The following is a 20078-nucleotide window of genomic DNA, read 5'->3' as shown; positions in this document are numbered from 1 at the left end:
TCGTGTTTTGTGACGATTCTTGCAAGGCCCATGGAAAGGTTATTTCAATATTATTCCTACATTGTTGTATGTTGTCTTGTACAAGGATTTTAAAAATCTAATTGGGTTTTACGATAATTTCCACACATTTCCATTTGTTATTTATACGTTTTTGGTCATTCTCTCAAGTTAAGCTTGCATTTTCTCGCTTATGGGATCTAGCACTATTTCAAGTAGATAAGGACACAATGACCAGCATTGCCAATGTGCTGCATCTATTTTTCATTATCATTATTATCTACTTCCATCTAATTTTGACCTGTCTCTTCTTCTGCTTCCCACTGGCTCACTGGCTGTGCCATAAGGATTCGTCTAGCAAGGGTTGTTGTGCCCTAATCTTGCGTTCCTATTTTTATGAGATATATTATTACGTCTTTACCACCAGATATCTGCTTGTATTTGTGGTATATCTCATAATTGTACATTGTACCTCCTCCTCCAAATACCGCTATCGCATATGCAACTGAATATTCCTCTTAGGATTCTTCGTTCAAATATGGGCAAGAGTTTTTCTCATCTTGGAGATGGTTCATGTTTTCGTTCGATTTATCAGCGCTGGCAGAATAAGAGTTTTGTATATTGTTATTTTTGTTTTCCGGCTTAACTTTCTTCTCTTCTTTCCATTTTTCATGTGTTTACAGAGCCCAAAATAGCATCTGTTAGCCAGAATTATTCTTCGTTTGATTTCTTCCGTTATGGTCATCAGGAAGCCTAAGTATGTGAATTTGTCTACTGTGAGTTAATAACAGTGAATTAGGGATCGATTTTTTGGTTCTGTTGTTGGGTGTTGATGCAATAATTTTGGTTTTTGTTTTATTATTTTTTAAGGCATTTGAGAAAGTCATGTACATTTCTTCTAGCTTATCTGTTGTACAAGCAATTAGGTCTAGATCATCTGCATACGCCATAATTTGTGAAGATTTGTTAAATATACTTGCTCTGTTGCTTATTCTGGCTTTTCTAACCGTCAATGTCAAAAGCGTCTCTAATGGTGCATTGTTTCTTCTTTGCTTGCTTGCAACAGTGCGAAAAGAACTAAATTAGTACAACAAAATTAAGAAAGAAAAAACAAAAAAATGTTTTCATCAGTGGCGGATAGACGGGAAGGGAGAATGGGAAAATTTCACCCCACCCCTCCAAAAGGTCTAAACAGTCCAAGGTCCAAAATTAAAGAAAAGAAATTGCAAAAATTGGTTTCAATTGCATCTGAACATTTACAATTTACAATAAATGAATTAAATATAAGAAATTTTTAGAGACTTTACTTAATTATAGTAAAAACATCTGCAAATTTACTTTCTTGAAACCTCCAATCCGTCTAAATACGTCACTGGAGATTCTTCCATTTCCTCGTTCAAGATCAGAGATATAAAACTACTCGCATGCACATCCATCCTTTCATTCTATACTTAGTAAGTGCAACGATCCTAACCCAATACCGTTAGGAAAAACGTGCCAAAGACAAACACACACGTACACACGGGCAGAGGCAGGCTGCTGCCTCGGCTGGCGGCGTTTGGCGGGCTTTGGTCGCTCCTCGGACGGCGGGGGACTCCACCGCGAAGGAGAATTCGAACATCTTCAGAAAAAATGGCGGTCATTCACCTAGGAGGAGCCCGTCGAGCGGGGCGCCACCTGGCGGTCAGAACGGCCAGGAGCGCCGTCGGCGAGAAAGGTCATTCATACCGATTCGTATATGCATATTTAAATCGATCAATATATCATAATATTTGATAAAATGTATTAGATGGCATTTTAAACATATTTGGAGCATTTTAAAACACAAAAATATTCAAACTATAGTAAATTTGTCACATTTCTTGGTAGATAATCAACTTTTTTTACTTATTTTTCTTATTTGATACCACACTTTCATAAAAGTTTTAAATAATAAATTAACATACAACTGCAAGAAATGATGTCCACCCTGGACAGCATAATTATATCTTGCTATACAATCTACGTCATAATATTCGTTTTCAGCAACCCAAAAAACCCCGTGTACTGACTTTTGACTGTTTTCGAATGAAACAAACATAAAACTCCAGGAGATGATGCCCACCCTGGGCAATAGATATTTTGATAGACAAGCGTCGTAATATTCGTGTTCAGCAACCCCAAAAACTCGCAAATATAATGACTTTTGACTGATTTAGAATGAAATAAACGTAAAATTTGAAGAGATGGATCTACCATAAGCACCAAATAGTTCGAGGATCATTGTCGTTATTATATTCGTATTCAGCAACTTAGAAAACCCCTGAGTGCTGACTTTCGACTGATTTAGAATGAAAATAACATAAATCTCTACGAGACGAGATCTATCTAAAACTTCCAAGTAATAACTTTCGACTTATTGCGAATAAAAAGAACATGAAACTACATGAGACAAATTCACCCTGGGCACCAGGTGGCTCTAGGGCCATCGCCGACATAATATTCGTGTTTAACCACCTCGAAAACCCCCGAGTAATCACTGTCGACTGATTCAGAACAAAATTATTATAAAACTCCCGGAGACGAGGTCCATCCTGTGCACCAAATAGCTCGAAAACCCAGAGACGTACCCAGAGACCTTGAAAACCCCCCGAGTAAAGACTACCGACTGATTTAGAATGAAATTAACATGAAACTCCAGGAAAGGAGTTCCACCCTGGGCACCAGGTAGCTAGAAGACCTTCGCCGTCATAATATTCGTATTCAGTGACCTCGAATACCTCTCGAGTAATGACTGTCCACTAATTTAGAATAAAATTACCATGAAGTTCCAGGAGACGATGTCCATCCTGTGCACTAGGTAGCTCTACGACCATCGTCGTTATTCGATTCGCGTTTATTGCCTTCGAAAACCTCCCGAGTAAGGACTACCGACTGATATAGACTGAAATTAATATGGAGTTTAATATGGAGTTTCATATTAATTTCAGTCTATATCAGTCATTATCATTAATTTCCCAGGCGAGGAGGTCCACCCTGGGCTCCAAGTAACCGCAGGACCATCATATTTGTGTTAAGCACCATCGAAAACCCCCAGTAACAAAATTGAACACTTTCGAAATATCTTTTCCTTTTGCACAAAATGCTATTTTCATTTTACCATCATGAATTTTGTTCATAAACTACCCTGACACTTTTCCGAATCGAATGTAAAAAGTTGCAACAGTCTGCACCAGTCAACATGTTGTGCCGTTTTTGATTGCGAAATTAACTTCCTTTTGCTCATTTAACGCATGAAGTATTTATCATATCTTTTCTAGAAATAATTTTTTGTTACGTTAATTATGTATTTCTTGCTGTACCCCTTCGATAAAAATAAAAAGCACCGTCACTGCATCGAGTAACCCGCCAGTGCATGCACCGGTAAACAATCTTTACGAGGAATTCATAATTGATCATTTGTAAAAATTTTTAGAGTGAATGAACTTCGAGACTAATGAGGTAGTGTTCCAGATTTCAATTTTAAACAGAGAAACACAACATTCAATCAGTTCCTAATCATTTCGAAATAATAACCAAAACAAACAAGGAATATTTTATGTTTTTTCGTGTTAAGAGTTTCCTAAAAATTGACCTAAATTAGTCAAAATTTGGTGAGAAAATTAGACAATAAAGTTTTCCTCACAACGTGTAAAAGACTTGTGAATGGTAAATAGGGAGAAACCTGAACTGATAAGTGTGATGTTGAAGCCCACCGTCAGAGCTATCCAAGGAATACCTACTGTCAATTGATGAGGTTTGTGTCATCATTGTCAATAAAAAGGAAGAAATTTGAGTCCAAGAATGTGGAGGATGCCAGAATCCATGAACACAGAGATACAAACATTCTACCCCCAAGATATTAATAATCAAGGATCTGACACCTTTTGGTGTGTTTGTGTAATCCTATCAAGGAAGTAAGTACGAAATTTTCAAATAAATTCTTGATTTTACATTGACATTTGAATCTTTCGTTAACGTAATTGAAAAAAAAAAACGTCAGGTAAATACACTTTCATGAATGAATGGACTCAATTAACAACCTATACACGAATTTTTCGTGCATATTTTACCAATTCCCAAATTTAGATACCAATGCGACACCTGGCGCATACAAAGCAGCACCAAAAACGTACTTTTTCTACATATTTACTGGTTTTTTCACTTTCGCTCCAGACGAAATAGATTTAATAGTATCCTCAGTTTCAATTTACGAATAATTCATCCGTATTCAATGTAAAACAAAAAATGTTATTTAATCGACTGGTCATGACACATTTTATTTATTCGTTTGGCATTGGGCGATTTTAAAACATGGCGTGTCTGGCCCGGTTTTTAAATAAAGATTGTTTAAGTGATTAAACAACAAAAAATCATAATTATGTTCGTCAAGGAGGACAAATATATGTATCTGTAAGCGATCGGGAAGGTTATCTATAAAAAGAAAAATAAAGAGTTCATTGTTAAATGTAAGATCAATGGAAATGTTGAGTTATTTTTGTAGGAATTCTCAAGAACGTATAAAAAAAATTACTTTGTATTTATAGTGATAACAACAATGAAACAAATCAATCTAAAAATATGTCCATGAAAAAATAAAAAAATTAAGTCGATGAATAATTCAAAGAGAAAAAAATTGTACAGAAAAGAGACAGTGTCAAGCGTGCAAAACAAAAGTTGCAAAAAACAATAACAAAGTTAGTTTACCGACTTTCCGGTAATATTCTCAACATAAGGTAAAATAATTGTTCACTTTTTGGTGGCACCAAAATTTAGGTAAAATTGGTTGTACTAATTGATGCCAAAATGAGAGAGCATAGGTTGAGATGGTTTGGTCATGTTCAACGTCGAGACTTCAATCACCCCATACGAAGAATTGCTGAACTGCGAATTCCTGAAAGAAACTGAAGAAGCTGGAGAGACCAAAGAAGACCTGAGGAAAGACGTTTAGACAGGACATGTTGGTAAAGGCAGTGCTGCGCCAGCACGTAGTAGCGCCTCTGTGCAAAACATTAAATGCTCAAAATATGCCCAAAATATACGCAATTAAAAAAATAACTAAAAATTCTCTAAAATAACTCTAGTGGCGCCCCTTAATTACTGGCGCCTGTGTGCGCCGCACACATTGCACATGTGGACGGCGCGGCCCTGGGTAAAGGGGATTAATGTTGTTATGACCCAAGATATAAACTTGGATAATAACAAACAGAATGAAGATGGGGTAAAATTGGTCACTTGGGTGTTACGTAACGTTTACTTAAGTGGAGGGGGTGCAGAAAAACTTTACAGTACCCTGCATTGGGGTTCAAAACTCTAAAAAACATCTAGAACGCTGAGAAATCGCCGTTTAATGATTTATCTGGGTATTTATACCAATAAAGGGCTTAGATTACATCCTAATTTTTATATTTTAAACCCTACTGAGTTAAAGTCTCCAAAAACATTCCCAGGATTGATATAATAGATTTTTTGCACCAAAAACGACCAATTCACATACTACCCAACAACAAAAAAGTAGATTTGACCTAGAAAAGCCTTTACCTACTCGCCCTGAGAACTTTTTTTTATAGAAAACCCCTTTTTACACAATTCTTCCAAAACTGATCCATTTATTTATCTATTATTTTTTTACCGACCCTAAGTAAACTCGATTTGGTCGCGAACCGCCCTTATTACCTGCAGAAAGATTGAACGGATGTTGCAAATAACACCCTTTCATATCGCAACCCTTTTCAAGATTTCCAAGTTCTCACAAAAACCGATTTCGGGAGACAGGTAACAACAGAAATTAATACGGCCAGGTATAATTTTTGGCAAAAATTGCGTCGGCCATCTGCCCCCATCAACCCTTCGTAATAGATTGAAAGGGTGGGCCGCACAGGGTAGGTCTAAGGAGAAAAGAGGGAAGAATCTTTCTGCACCTATTCTCAAACAGAAACAAACTGTTTGTAAGTGCTTCAACACATAATTTTTCACGGTTGATTCAGTCAAATGCCTTTTGGTAGTCTACAAAAACTATTTAGACATCACAGTTAATGTTTCTGCATCTTTGGAATAGTAACTGAGTGGTAAATAGGGCTTCGAATCACATTTTTTGTAGATCCTACTATGAATTTTTTAAGAAAGCTTTTCTAATAAGTGGTTCATAAAACTTACAATATTTGTCACATGCTTTCGCATTGAATGTTTTTGGTGAAGTTATAAAATATGTGTTTTATAGATATTTTTAGAAAAAATAGATTTTTTTTAAATACGTTGAAAAATTCAGAAGAAAATAAATTAGCTCTGCACTGAGTAAAACAGGTTCAAAAAGTAGAATAGAAATCCGAAAATATGCGAAGTATTGACCAGAAAATGAGAAAAGAAGAATTACAACAAATTCTGAAAATATCAAAAACACTGAAAGGGAATATACAACCATAACTAGATTACTTTGTAGAAAAGATTGGAGATATAGAGATGGGCAGGATTTGAAAAACTCAGTTGGATATTTAAACATCCTACTGAGTTTTTCGAATCCTGCCCATCCAGCATCGCAAAATATATCAAAGCTAGAGGAACAAAGCATTCAAGAAGAATCAGAACGGCCCAGGTTCATTCCCCAGCACAGACACCAAAAACAATTTTTTCACCAGAAGACAAAACTTCTGCATCTGGGACATAAATGGGAATTAAAATTACCTATTCAGGGAAATCCAGCGAACAATCGTAAGAAAAGGTGTAGAACGTACATAAAACTGTCAAAAAAATTGACAAAGAAGAAGAAAACAATGTTAAATTCTATGTGTCGCCTAAGGAACAAAAATAGATGCAGAACAATTTTTCCGCCTAAAAAACAGCAATCTCAGAATTCGCTAGATTGTAGAGATTCATATTAGTGATACAATTTTGTATTTTTTTTATAGTGCACAGAAAATACCTGAAGACGGCTCACGAACAAAATATTTTTGATTGGACCTTTCGATATTTATTTTTCCCTTTTTTTTAAACCAAAAAGGGCGAAAGGAAAGTAAAACGCAGGTGGCAAAGCGGGCGGGTCGAATTATCAGGTAAGTCAATGGAGGCCTTGAAATGCCACGTCGGGTTCATCAAACCGAGCTGGGCTGCTGACGTATGCGCCGGCGGCGTTGCCACATCTATCGACAAAAAATCTTGGGTGTGCGAAATGAGCGACAGAAATTTGTATTTCGTGTTATTCGTTACACAATACATAAGTAGTACAATAGAAAATACTGCAATTTCATTATCAAAAAAATATATCTACTCTATTTACTACGAAAATATAGACATTTATAGATTAAGAATAGAAAATACAGTATTTTATTGGTTTGAGACTGTCATTTAAGACAGAACAGTTGAGAATAGATATTCGACATCTCTCTCTCTTCTGCCTTTCCTCCTTACGAAGTATTGGGCGCTCTTTCGTACCCTCTTCTGTTTTATTCTTTCGAAATATTCTTTGACACGTCGCTTCCATCCCTTTTTATTTCTCGCTCTCTGTTTGACTCTCTCCATCTCAGGCCAATTCTTTCTTGATATCTTGTTATAATTCTTCTTCAGCTATTATTGGGTCTTCCTCCTCCTCTTCTTCTTAATCTAATTGGGTCTAATCGTTATTTATTGCTAATCTAATAAGATAAACAAATGTTTTTAATTCCTGAATATATTTTAATGTATTTATTGTTAGTTCGTATACAGCTTCCAATGACTTTTTCGGTTATAAATTATAATTTTAAAGCTTCTTCAAAAATATGTAGAATACTATGCTTAAAAATGTTTGTGGAAAGTTGTGAAAAGAAATGACCAAAATATTTTATTGACAAACACACTGCTGCTACTTCTGCCAATTTCGGTTGTGTTATATTTTTAGTTTAATTCCCCCTTCTTTCTCTCTCTACTGCCTTTCCTCCTTATGGAGTATTGAGCATCTCTTGCGTTTTTAAGCCTAAAGTGAAATATGGCTGATTGGCTGGATCAGTTCAAGTACAATACCTAGCAAAAGGTAATTTCCAAATATTTTTCTTTCAAAACAAGATATAGGTTGCCATGATAATCGCCAACATTCGTCACGAATCAGCACATTTAGAAGAATAACCTAATAACAATTTACGTCACAAAAATTCCTAGTAATACTACTTTTCAACCGACCTGACAACGTTGGATGGCAATTTTTACCATCCAATCTCTGCGATACGCATCGGCGTGGACCAAAAGCCCGAGATTTTTTCGGTTTCGGCGGTTGGAATGGACCACTTTTACTTTTCGTGCTTTGGAACACGCTGAACAGAGCAATAATTGGCAGTTGGGATGATTAATGGCCGACGCACGACCTGCTAGAGTTAATGATGGTCGTTGGATCGAGTTAAGAGGAGAAACAAAAAGTAGCTGAGAGGATGAAGGCGAATGACTGATGGTTGTGCATTTTTTTTCTTACGTAACTTTAAAATGATTAACATTTGGTGAATTGGTTGTAAGGAATTGTTCAACGTTTAGCTTAGCCATATAATATTACTCGTTTAGCTCGTTTGAGACATGATATAGTTGTTCTTTCATTCATTGTATAGCTTCTTTCTTGCAATTCTGGGCAAAAAGATGCGACGAATACATATTTATGGATGCGCTGGTTACCCTTGAGGCAGGTTTTGGCTAAAATATACTTCTCCAAAAATGCCGCGACGTACCTTGAGGCTTTCCTTGATTACGAAAAAAGGCTTTCGATAAGGTATAGCATAGAACGCTTTGAAACATATTAAGAACCGAAGGCATTGATGGTAGCGACCAATGTAGCACAGAAGACTTGTATCGGAAGCACAACTGTGATCTTATGCGATTATCTCCAGGGCCTTTAAGAGTTATTGGATTGCGTCAAACCGACAGGAAGAGAAATGGGTCTAAAATGAATGCTTCTAAGACGAAATTTCTGATATGATTTAGTCTTCAACCTCACGAAAATGCTTCCCTACAGATACATCAACAAAAAATTGAGGGAGTTATTGACTTAAATATCTGGGATGGGACACTCAGACCAACTAAGGAGATCAAATGACGAATTGAGGCAATTGAAGCAGGCTTAAAATAAGAAAAATTTCATACCTAGGGCATGTTCTAAGAGAAGACCGATACAGAATCGTTCAGCTTATGATGAACAGTAAAATCGATGTCCGCAGAGGAATTAGAAAGAAGCAAATGCCAAGAACGTTCGCTATTAGACAGAAATACTCAGTGTCAAAGAACTATTGAAACTGCACTGAAAACCGTGAACTACTCGTCAATGTAATTGCCAACGTTAAGGAGGCCTAATCTGGCACCGAAAGAACATTGTTTCTTTTCTTGTTCTTCAATGTTCAGACAATTGTTCCATAGATCTACTGAAACCTGACAATTTAATGATCAATGTCTAGGATAAAGATGAAGAATGAGATTAGATAAAGATCCACCGTACTTTCATGCAATTCATCACTCTCTTCTACCTATACCAAGCTTCACATTTGTCCAAGACGTACTCAACTTGAAAACGCTGCGAGAAGGGATTATGAATGAATTAAAACAAAAGCCGAATCAATGTTAACCTGTACTCTCATTAAAAAGCACATTTTTATACCAGAACCTGTGAACGAACCTTGAAAAATTTGCATTCGTCCCTAGCCAATGTTATTTTTTGTACGTATCTGGTTCGGCCAATAACTACCGCATTTTAATTCGAGTTGACAACCTTGCAGCACCAGTAGCTCACGTGCCGATTCGCATTATTCGGTTATTTTTGGGGTTTATGGTTGAAAATGATAACGATAAATTTAAAAATACTATTTGATAGAAGACCAAAAACTTTTTTTTAATGTTTGAATGCAGTACAATCAGTAATGAAAAAGATTTGGAAGAGGAGATATTTGTTGTTTCTAAGACATTCATGTGGTACGTCTCTTCTTCTTCTTCATGTGCATTTTCTCTAAGTAAATCGGCAATCATCATGGCAATTCGCACTTTCGATACCGCTGCTCTAAAGAGATCAGCAGAAGTGCAGATAAATCAAGCTTTCAAATTGTTTAACCAGAAGAGGCGTCTTCTTCCACGACTGCTTCTACCCTGTATTCTTCCTTATATTATTAATCGCAACAAATTATACCGCTCGCCCCTCAAGACATGTCCCAGATATTGCATTTTTCTAACTTTAATTGCATTCAAAAGCTCTTTCTTTTCCCATTCTTCTCAACACCTCGACATTCGTGACTCTATCCACCCAACTTATTCTTAATATCTTTCTGTAGGCCTATAGGCTTCTAATCTGTCCGAAACATCTTTCTTTAATGTCCAAGCTTCCAAACCATACAATAATACGGAGAACACATAGCATCTCAGAATATCTTTAAAGAAATTGTAACATCCCTGCTACATAATAATTTTTTCAGTTTGTTGAAAGCATTTCTTGCCTGGTACGTCTCTAGGAACCTTTCATGTGATTTTCTCATTTTTTGTGCCAGTTTTTTTTTGAATGTTGTTGAGGTTCTTTCCATAAAAACAGTCACTTGAAATCTCTAAAATAGAGCAATCTTCAAGGTACTATATAAACAACAACTGAGTAATAGATGCATTCATTATGACATAGTCAGTGTCTCAAATATGCCAATTTGACAGTAAAATCATGTCAAGACTTATCTACATTTACGGAGGTGTACAAAGACGTTAGCCTTTCCGATCGTACTTCATTTTCAATAGAACATTTTGCTGCTTTGAAGCTTGCAATCCAATTTTTCACAATCGCATACGCAGGACATTATACTTTTAACTTTGATCAACTAATATTGAAAGGAAAGATCGAGGGAAAGGGAGGACTACGAAGGAAAAGACTATCGTGGTAAGAAACATCCAACAATGGACAGGGCTAAATTTTGAACAGCTAATAAGAACAGCTGAAGACAGAGAAGAGTTTGCAATTGTAGTAGCCAAATTCCATTGAGAAGAAGGCATTTTAAGAAGAAGAAGACTTTAAAATTTACAATGACACTTCTAATAAATTCTTCATTGCTATGATAACTTGCCTCATATGCATCCTCGTATTCACCTTGATTATGCTTCGTATACGTCAAACAATCTTCAACATTATTTACCTACCCACATGGTAGTAAAACGACAAACGACAACAACTTTATGGACATTTACGAAATTTATCAAACCCACAAAACTACCAAATCGGTAAATTTGCTATTTGCCAAATTGGTGTCGATCTATTTGTACGAAAAAGGCGATCAGGCACTGCCAACGCTAAGGTCAAACCATACAAAATAGCAGAAGCTTCCTACAAAAAGCAATGACCTTCGCGTACGCACTTGAACTTCGTATAAAAGGAACCTTGAATTTTAATGGACCCATTAATTTTTTACGAGGAAGAGGGAGATCGATACCGGGTGTGTAACAACTGGAAAAATTCAGTTCAGAGGACAAGCAATTAAAAAATTAATCAATATAATACAGAAACATATGTACCATACAATATTAGAAATTAATATCTGGGTTATAGGGATCATAGTATTTCTTTCTCCCCTTCCTTTTACCCTACCAGTGTGTCGGATTTAGGCTAGCTATTTTAATTTCCATTCACCCATATCTTCCATTCTTTTTTATTTCCTGCTATGTATTATGTTATGATTTTTCTTTAACTTTTCACGCCTCTACTACTTGCTGTATCAATTTTTTTTCTTGGTCTGCCTCTTTTTCTTTTTTCTATGTTCTATGCTTCATGGACTTTTCCTGTAATTCTGTTAGGTTGCACACTCATCAGATTCCAAATGCCAGTATTAATTGTGTCTTTGCTATTTTATTCATTATTAGTTCTTGGTTGGCCATTCTCCCAATAGCCTCGTTGCCTAAACTATCCCATTTTGTCTTTTCAAATATCCTTCTTAGATGTCTTATCTCCGTTGCATTTATTCTGCTCTTATGTTTTTCCAGAATTGTCCAGTTTTCACTTGCATAGAGTACTGTCAGTATCAATATTGTGTTATATATTTTTATCCTTGTGTCTCATGTAAGTTCTCTTTTCCTAGTATTGGGACTAACGCAAAGTATAACTTATTTGATATCTTTGCTCTATTTATTATTTGTCAGCCTAATTTCAGGTGGTTAGTAATTATACTTCCCAGGTATTCGTAAGTTGTGACTATTTCCAATTCTGAGTTTTTACATTTTATCTTTATTTCATTATATTTCTCATCTCTGCCGCTGATTTATCATCATATAATTTTTTCCTCGTTTATCTCCATTTTTAGTTCTTCTATAAAAGTTCTAGCCTTATATCCATTGAATGATCATTATACAGAAAAAGATTGATCTTGAAGGACCCAAATAATTAATAAACAATAAAAACACGTTAAGGTAGGAATGTTTAGAACTTTTGCTCACCTAAACCTAAACTTTACTTCCTTATGCTTTCCAAACAGCGCAACAAATATTATAGGACACATAACACAAAAAAATATGGAATAACTTAATTGTTTTCTATATTTCCCCACCCGGAGTCTACTCCGCTGGTTAATTTAGTTCCTGCGATCTAGTTGGTTGTCTTCTCTCTCGATATGACTCCCCACCAGCACCAGCAGCAGCGTGCTATCCGCAGAACAGAACTCGTACATGCCGGACATTGACATTACAATATAACCGACCTTCAACCTTCCTGCGATTTGCACAACGAATACCATACCAGGTAGAGAACAAGAAGAAGCAGAGGCGGAACAACGTAAATTAAATTCGAAAGATGCAGGAAGAGACGACCGATATACATCATTTTAATTATTTTACTATGAGAATTATTTATTATGGTGTTTAGTCATTTGATTTGATTTAAAAATCTTATGTATGTATTCTACAAAAATCAACAATTTGTACTATGACAATTTAAAAAAAAAACAGTTCTATGTATTCAGCGAGATTTTGATACTGTGGACAGCAGATTCTGGAGATAGACAGATTGGCTTTCGTAATGGCTTCGGAACAGTAGAAGCTATATTTAGTTTCACAAACAAAAAATGTCGAGACCAACAAAAAGATATTTTCGTCGCATTTATAGACTATGAGAAAACTTACGACAAAGTTAAAACATAAAATTCTCATGAAATGTCTATCTATAGCAAAAAAGACAAAAATTATATTAATACAGTGAAAAATCTCTATTTGAACCAACTATTTGAACCAACTATTTGAACCAACCAAGTAGAGGAGTGAGATAGGGCTGTGTACTTACACCATTACGATTTAATAAATACTCCGAAGAATTACTTACACAGGCACTTGAAAACTGTACAGAAGGGAAGAATTGTACAGAAGATAAATGATGAGAATATAAATAACATTCTGACGTTATTATCGTCTATGATGACGCTGAAATTGAAAGTCGTTGAAAGTGAAAAAGATGCAGATGTTACTAAAGACAATTTGTGGTACTGGGGAACAGTTTGGTTTAACAATAAACATAAAGACAACTGTTCTAAAGACAGTTGTAAAGACTGTTCTGTTGTTTTGTATGGTGTCGAGACATGGACCCTTAATTAATAAAAAATGTATCAATAGATTGGAAGCATTTGAAATGTGGACATATCGAAGAATGCTGAGAATCTCCTGGGCAGACAGAATAACCAATGAAGAAGTAATAAGAAGAATAGAGGAACAGCAGGGGGATACTGGATTCCATCAAAATAAAAAACTGCAATACTTGGGTCATATAACACGTGGTGACAGATATGAACTCCTAAAATTAATAATTCAGCAAAAGATTCAGGGAAGGCGCAGCATAGGTAGGAGAAAAATGTCCTGGCTGAGAAATCCCAGAGAATGGTTTGGATGCAGCTCAAGTGAACCCTTTCGGGCTGCATTGTCAAATGTTAAAATAGCAATGATGATTGCCAAACCTTCGTCGCGGAGATGGCACGTAAAGAAGAAAGAAGATAAAGACAACAAAAACCATGGTATAAGTAAGAGGGGTAAAGTCATTTAATAAGGATCCAGATAAAAAGTGAAGATGTTGAACAAGTGGGACAAAATGGAATATTTAGGAGTCTGAATATTACTGAAGATTTAAATCCGAAATCAAAAATTAGATCAAGAATAGAGCAATGAAGAGCTTGAAGATGAGGAAGTTTATGAGTAACTAAGACGCAATCTCCAAATCCAATATCGGATGGTAAAATGTTATATCCACTCTATTTTTCTTTATGGAAGCTTGGCCTGTTAATGTTGACTTACTGAGCATGCTGAAAGCTTTTGACATGTAGCTTTTTAGGAGAATTTTGAAAATACCATGAACATGAACATATCATATTACGAACGAAGTGGTATTGCACAGAATGGGAAGGGACAGAGAAATTTTAACCATCATTAAAAGGAGAAAGACACAGCATTTTTGGGGCACACACTTAGAAATGATAAGTACGAGTTATTATGAAGGGTAAAATCGAAGGGAAAAGGGGGATATCAGAAAATATCTAGCATTAAACGAAAGATATGAGTAGTTATTTAAAAAGTATTTAAAAAGTGTGTATTATTCATAGAAAAACACAAAAAGTCTATAAATATGAAGAAAGATTGTATATTTATGTATAAAATGTTACTTTATAATCTCTTCCTTATTCTATTTAAAAAAAAAATCAGTAGATTCCCTTTTCTAATCCGCGTCACTGCCAAACAGAACGCAACAAAGACCGATCATCCTATCTTGATTTACTTTTTTCCCTCCCAACCCAACCACTGGCTTCTTTGTTTACCTAAAACACCCTGAAATTCAAGCTGTGGGTCACCCTTGAATTTGAGAGATATGGTTTCCGGTCGTGTGATTTTCGTGGCCAAAAATCCCAAGGTGAGGTTTTATATAAGTGCACACAAAAAACACTTCCTTGTTGAAATTTTTTCGCCAAGGTTTTTTGCTAAATCGAGTCCTTAGTGGTACACAAAAGGGCCTTTTTTGTTCTAAGATAAGTAAAATGTATACAGAGTGATTTTTCAAATAATTATTTTTGTATTTTTAAGTAAAACATGTATTTTGCACCAGCTGGTGTAGAAAATAAAAGCAATACCTACAACATTTTCAATAAAAAAAGTAGGAACAATTGTGTATTTATACAAGCAAAAATCACTTGTTTCAACATTTTTATCAACTATTTTAAAAATCACTATGTTTCATTTCTGGCAGTAAAACAGGAATAACTAAAACATCAATATGATTTCGTCATTTGTTATTCATGTTTATGTTTTATAAGTAATTTGGTAACTTCTTACCTTGCACCCTTCACATGAATGTACTCCATAGTGGAATCCTGAAGCTTTGTCTCCACACACCCTACACAATACCGTCGTACCATCAAATTCTGAAAAGAAAAAAATATGTTAATACATACCTACAAATGCATAATCGTTATACTATCATTGGTTATGTCATTATGCGAAATTAATCCAGATATGAACTCCTACAAGCCATCCTGCAAGGAAAAATATTTGAAAAGGGAGGTCCAGGACGACGAACATTCTGGTTAAAGAACAGCAGAACCTGGTTTAATACAACATATGTACAGCTCTTCCGCGCTGCTGCAGGTAAGATAAAGATTGCCATGATGATCGCCAACATTCGTCACGAATAGGCACAACAACAAAAAAAAAAGGACATTACTTACTGGTTAATTATTGTAACATACTTTTGATTGACAGTAATTAACACAGGTAGGTGATGCAGAAATTCTCTAATAATTTCAGAACGAGTAAAAAGAAAAACCGATTTCTATAGTTTTCAGTGACTATGTTTCTTCTTTAAATTGCCTTGTCTACTTTATTTCTACAAGCTCGTCAAAGTCTTCGTCCCTTTCTGTTTCCTAGTGGACTCCACTTTCCAAATCTAATGTGCTGAGTCTGCTCTTCTGGCATAACATACGCTTTTAAGTTCATATCCATACATTTCTTAGTGTCTGCATTATATATTTTGGCCAGTTTTGCGACTCCACAATGTTTCCTTATGAATTCTTTTGTACTTATTAAAGTTTGTCTTTTTTTCTTGTTTATCAACTAGATTTTAAACCCATAGGTGAGCTTACTTATTGTCAGGGTGTACTACCGAAACGGCAGAAGAGCAAGATACAGTCTCTACTGTACAGATAAAGTGTTAAGAAGAGTTAAAGATAATGAACAGAATAATAAAGACAGATAGGTACATATAAGGAAATAACTGAAAATACAATCCACATTGGAGTTTATAGGACAGAGACAGCTGAGTTGGCAGGGTCATTTACCATGTCAGTGAGAGGCAAAATTATTGAAAAATAAAAAACTAGAGGAAAACCAAGACAGATATACCTAGAATGAAGTAATCGGAAAGATATTGGAGAGAAGATGAGTGACATAGACAGACAGAAAGATGTTGATACGAAACTGCAAAGAATGGAAGAAACTTGTTAAAAAGTAAATTAAACCTTCCCCATTATATGGTAGAAAGGTTTTTGAATGTTGATATGAATCTAAAATACAGTCTATTGTTTTTCTTTCTCTTTTTTCGTATATTTTTAGTTACCTTATATTTACTGTTATAGATATTCGATTTTGTTTGAGTACAATATTATCTAAATGTTTTAACTTTCCCATCATCATTCATCAAAACGAAAAAAAAATCGATAAACGAAAAGTTTCATATCGTACCTACTGTCTGTCGTCCGAACAGATTTATACCAGATGTTTGTTTAGCGATAAAAAAGCTCAATATTAATCAACGAAAAAAAGACATGAGTGAAAAAGAAAGTAGTTAACGTTCTGCTTTCTCTATACGCGATGCAACATGAAGCAGTGCGTGATTACATCACCATCATCGGTGAAAGCAACGTAACAAAATGCACAAGCCATTATATAAGTCGTGGTCATGTGTGTAGTTTTTTTATTTTATAAGAAATCTCGTCAATTCTATATTTGATTTAGGTACCTATATGGTTCAACAGATATGACAAACGGTTGAAGAAAATGGAAGAGATATTTCTGAAGCGGTTATTGTACTAATTTATACCGCATGACAATATTTTACCATAAAATATTTAATATAAAATATTTTATATATTATAAAATCGATCAATATTTACAAATGAAATGCAAAAAATGCATTTTTTTTTTTTCGAAACAAGCGCATAACTTTTTTTTGGGGTTGGATTCAGGACTAGTTTTTTGCATTCTACGTATTGTATTAAATCAAAAAATATAAGTATTTCTAATTATTTCTAGATTTTTTCTTAAGTTGCCCCACTTTCAAAAATCCGAAAAACTGATTTTTTGGTGTTTTTGAAAGATTTTATAGACTTTTTGTTTGTTTGAATGTTTTGTATGTGTATGTTTTGTATGTTTTTACTTTTTTTTGGGGGGGTTTAAAGGTGTTCTGCCAAATGTTTGAACGTCCTGATTTACTTCAAATTATAAATATATGACCTACAAAAAAGTTTTTTATTTGATCTATTTTAAAGTCTATAGAATGGGGAAAAATTTGGAAAAAATCTTTTTTGATAAAATACACAAAATTAGACTTGCAGCCATCTCAAAAAAAGTTTTATGTACCTATACGCTTTTTTCAGAAAAAAAAAATTCATTTTTAAGTTATTAAAAGCTTCAACTTACTATGCATGTATAATTTTTTTAAATATTAATTTAAACTGTTTGCAACATACCGAAAAAAATAAATAAAAACCAAACAATTACGTTTCTGGAGGTAGGGGGAGGGGACAGTGAACATATTTTGAGGAGAATGAGGGGATTTCCTCAAAAAATGGAAAAAATTGAATTCTGGCAGGGAGGGCATTTTGTCTATTTTAACAGAAGTACCCTTTACTACTACATTTTTTATATGAATTTTTCGTATACATAAATGTCATACCTGTTTTATATTTACATACGATATAATATATATTATGTCATTCAAAAATTGCAATAAAGTAAAAATCTGAGGATTATTTATCAAAATTCAGTTATTATCGACATTTTCTTTTAGCATTGCAAAATATATTGATTATCTAGAATTTCAGAAGCAAATATTATAAAAACAATCTTTGTAAACATATTTCAATAGAACCCCTTCTATTATGATTAAGTACCTACCTAATGACTTTTAAAACTGCATAATAAACAAAGATATTTTGTTATAATATTATAATTGTTTTGGTGTAAAATTACACTTGTTTTATAATCACCACAACAATAAAGACATTAAAACTGCTCTGTCAATAATTTCCAAATGTAGTAGGTATACCAAACATGTTGTTAAATTTCCAGCATATTATGTAACTGTTTCAAATTAATGGGATATCGCCACGATAGGCGATATTTTTCGTACAATTTTTTGAAAAAACGATTTCCGAAGTGGAATCTAATGGTGAAATAGCAGTTGAAAATATAATTTTTATTACAATCAAATGTGGCTTGATCCCATATAAATATAACATTTAACTTAAAAATGCCAAAAAAGCAGTTTCAGAATATGTAATTTCAAAATTTTAAACCAAAAACGTGTGGAATAACGACTAATAGAAAGAAAAACGTAAGTAGATAGAAAATTAAAAATATTAATATCTATATTAGTTAAGATTTGTCGTGTACCTACTCAGAAGAAATACTTAAAAATTCAACTAGATATTAAAAAAACAGTTCTATATTTATATTTTTTTAGAATTAAGAAAATCAATTCAGAATGTGTATTTTCTTTCAATTTTCGGCTTGTCTAAAATTAGTAGAATTAATTTGTTTTCAAGTAGCATCAAATTAAATAAAAAAACTAATGTTGAAATCTTCATAGCAATTTTCTAATGATTATTATGTAACATCAAATGTTTTTATAAGTCCAGCATGTTTATTATATCAACAGAAGTATCATACGTAATATTTTTATTAAGTATTTAATAAACAATACCTAGATTTAGAGCAGGTTCCCTATGTCCTGAATGTATGAAGTTAGGCATACTGGTGGTAGTGGTAGACTCAGGTAGTTGGGGGATGTTGTGAACACTACTATCCGGTGAAATAATCATTTTGCCAAATTTTCAAAAACACTGATAGGTCAAACGAAAGAGACACTAAACACAAAAACCATTTCACTGTTACTATAAAGTCATAAGAATAGCACATGTGCGTTGACACTGAACAACAATGTCCAAGAGCAAACGAAGAACTGACGATAGTGAAAGTCCCAGTTGATACTGGGCCTCTGTTGCCCGGTTGTATAGTAAATATTACCTGAAGGGCAACAAACCAATCTAAGTTTAGACACGGGACGAGGCGCGGGGAGAGAGATTTTAGCAGCATAACCGCGAACTTGGGTTCATCGCATTTTCAACTTCGAGGTCACTGACAACAATGCCGTCGCCGACCAATCGGCGCTGCGCTGCCGTGCGTTGATTGGTCGAGAGCTGCGTAGGCTCCGCCTCGTGGAAGTAGGGATTGTAGAGTTCAACGACTCGAACCTTGACTGAATTACCCAGACAAATGAGCGACGCAACTTCGGCCAAGGTCGCGACGATTGCGCGACCGAATCAGCTCACTCACTCTCGCGTGTTCGCTGCAGTAATCGAAATCTTAAATCGCGCTGCTGCTGCTCGTTCGAATCCTTTCACTCAATTTTTTTTTCGATGGCGATGCCAAAGCATCGCCTCTTTATTGATAATAATACACAGCAGTGACATGATTACTATCAAGATGTTATAATTTATTAATTTTTGTTACCAAACTGTTTTATAATTTCTTATAAGTACTATACCCTATGTCTCACTATCTAATATTTTTTATTTTATAAACTGTATTTGTTTTTATTAGGTACAAAATACATAGGTACCTACATACACTTAGAAAAATCCTATTCGAGTTACAAGAAGAAAAAAGTTTCATTAAAATTTCGGTTTTGTTGTACGACAAAAAATACGGTAAAATCGATACACTCAAGGAGATTCTACTTGTCGGAAGAGCCTGCAACTACGAAAACATGCGTAAAGGCATGGGCGTCCGCGTTGCCAGCATTATTTTCATGGGATGCATTTAATGTCAGGGGATGAATCTCAATCTATAGATACTGT

General features: G+C 34.7%; 1 protein-coding gene across 6 annotated transcripts in view; it reads right to left on the bottom strand.

The window, feature by feature from the left end:
• Positions 1-20078, bottom strand: part of LOC114326211 (ecdysone-inducible protein E75) — a 442877-nt gene that overhangs the window by 30023 nt on the left and 392776 nt on the right. For 5 of the 6 annotated variants that reach the window (XM_028274495.2, XM_028274502.2, XM_028274496.2 and 2 more), the window contains exon 2: positions 15277-15365. In XM_028274495.2, the coding sequence (XP_028130296.1) occupies positions 15277-15365 (89 nt within the window). Of the gene's footprint in view, positions 1-15276; positions 15366-18922; positions 19205-20078 lie in introns of those variants that run through there. The other variant, XM_028274497.2, reaches the window with a different exon arrangement.

Source organism: Diabrotica virgifera, chromosome 3 (assembly GCF_917563875.1).
Source record: "Diabrotica virgifera virgifera chromosome 3, PGI_DIABVI_V3a".
Lineage (NCBI taxonomy): Eukaryota > Metazoa > Arthropoda > Insecta > Coleoptera > Chrysomelidae > Diabrotica > Diabrotica virgifera.
The sequence above is the reverse complement of the archived record's forward strand: the minus strand, read 5'-3'. Positions and strand labels throughout refer to the sequence as shown.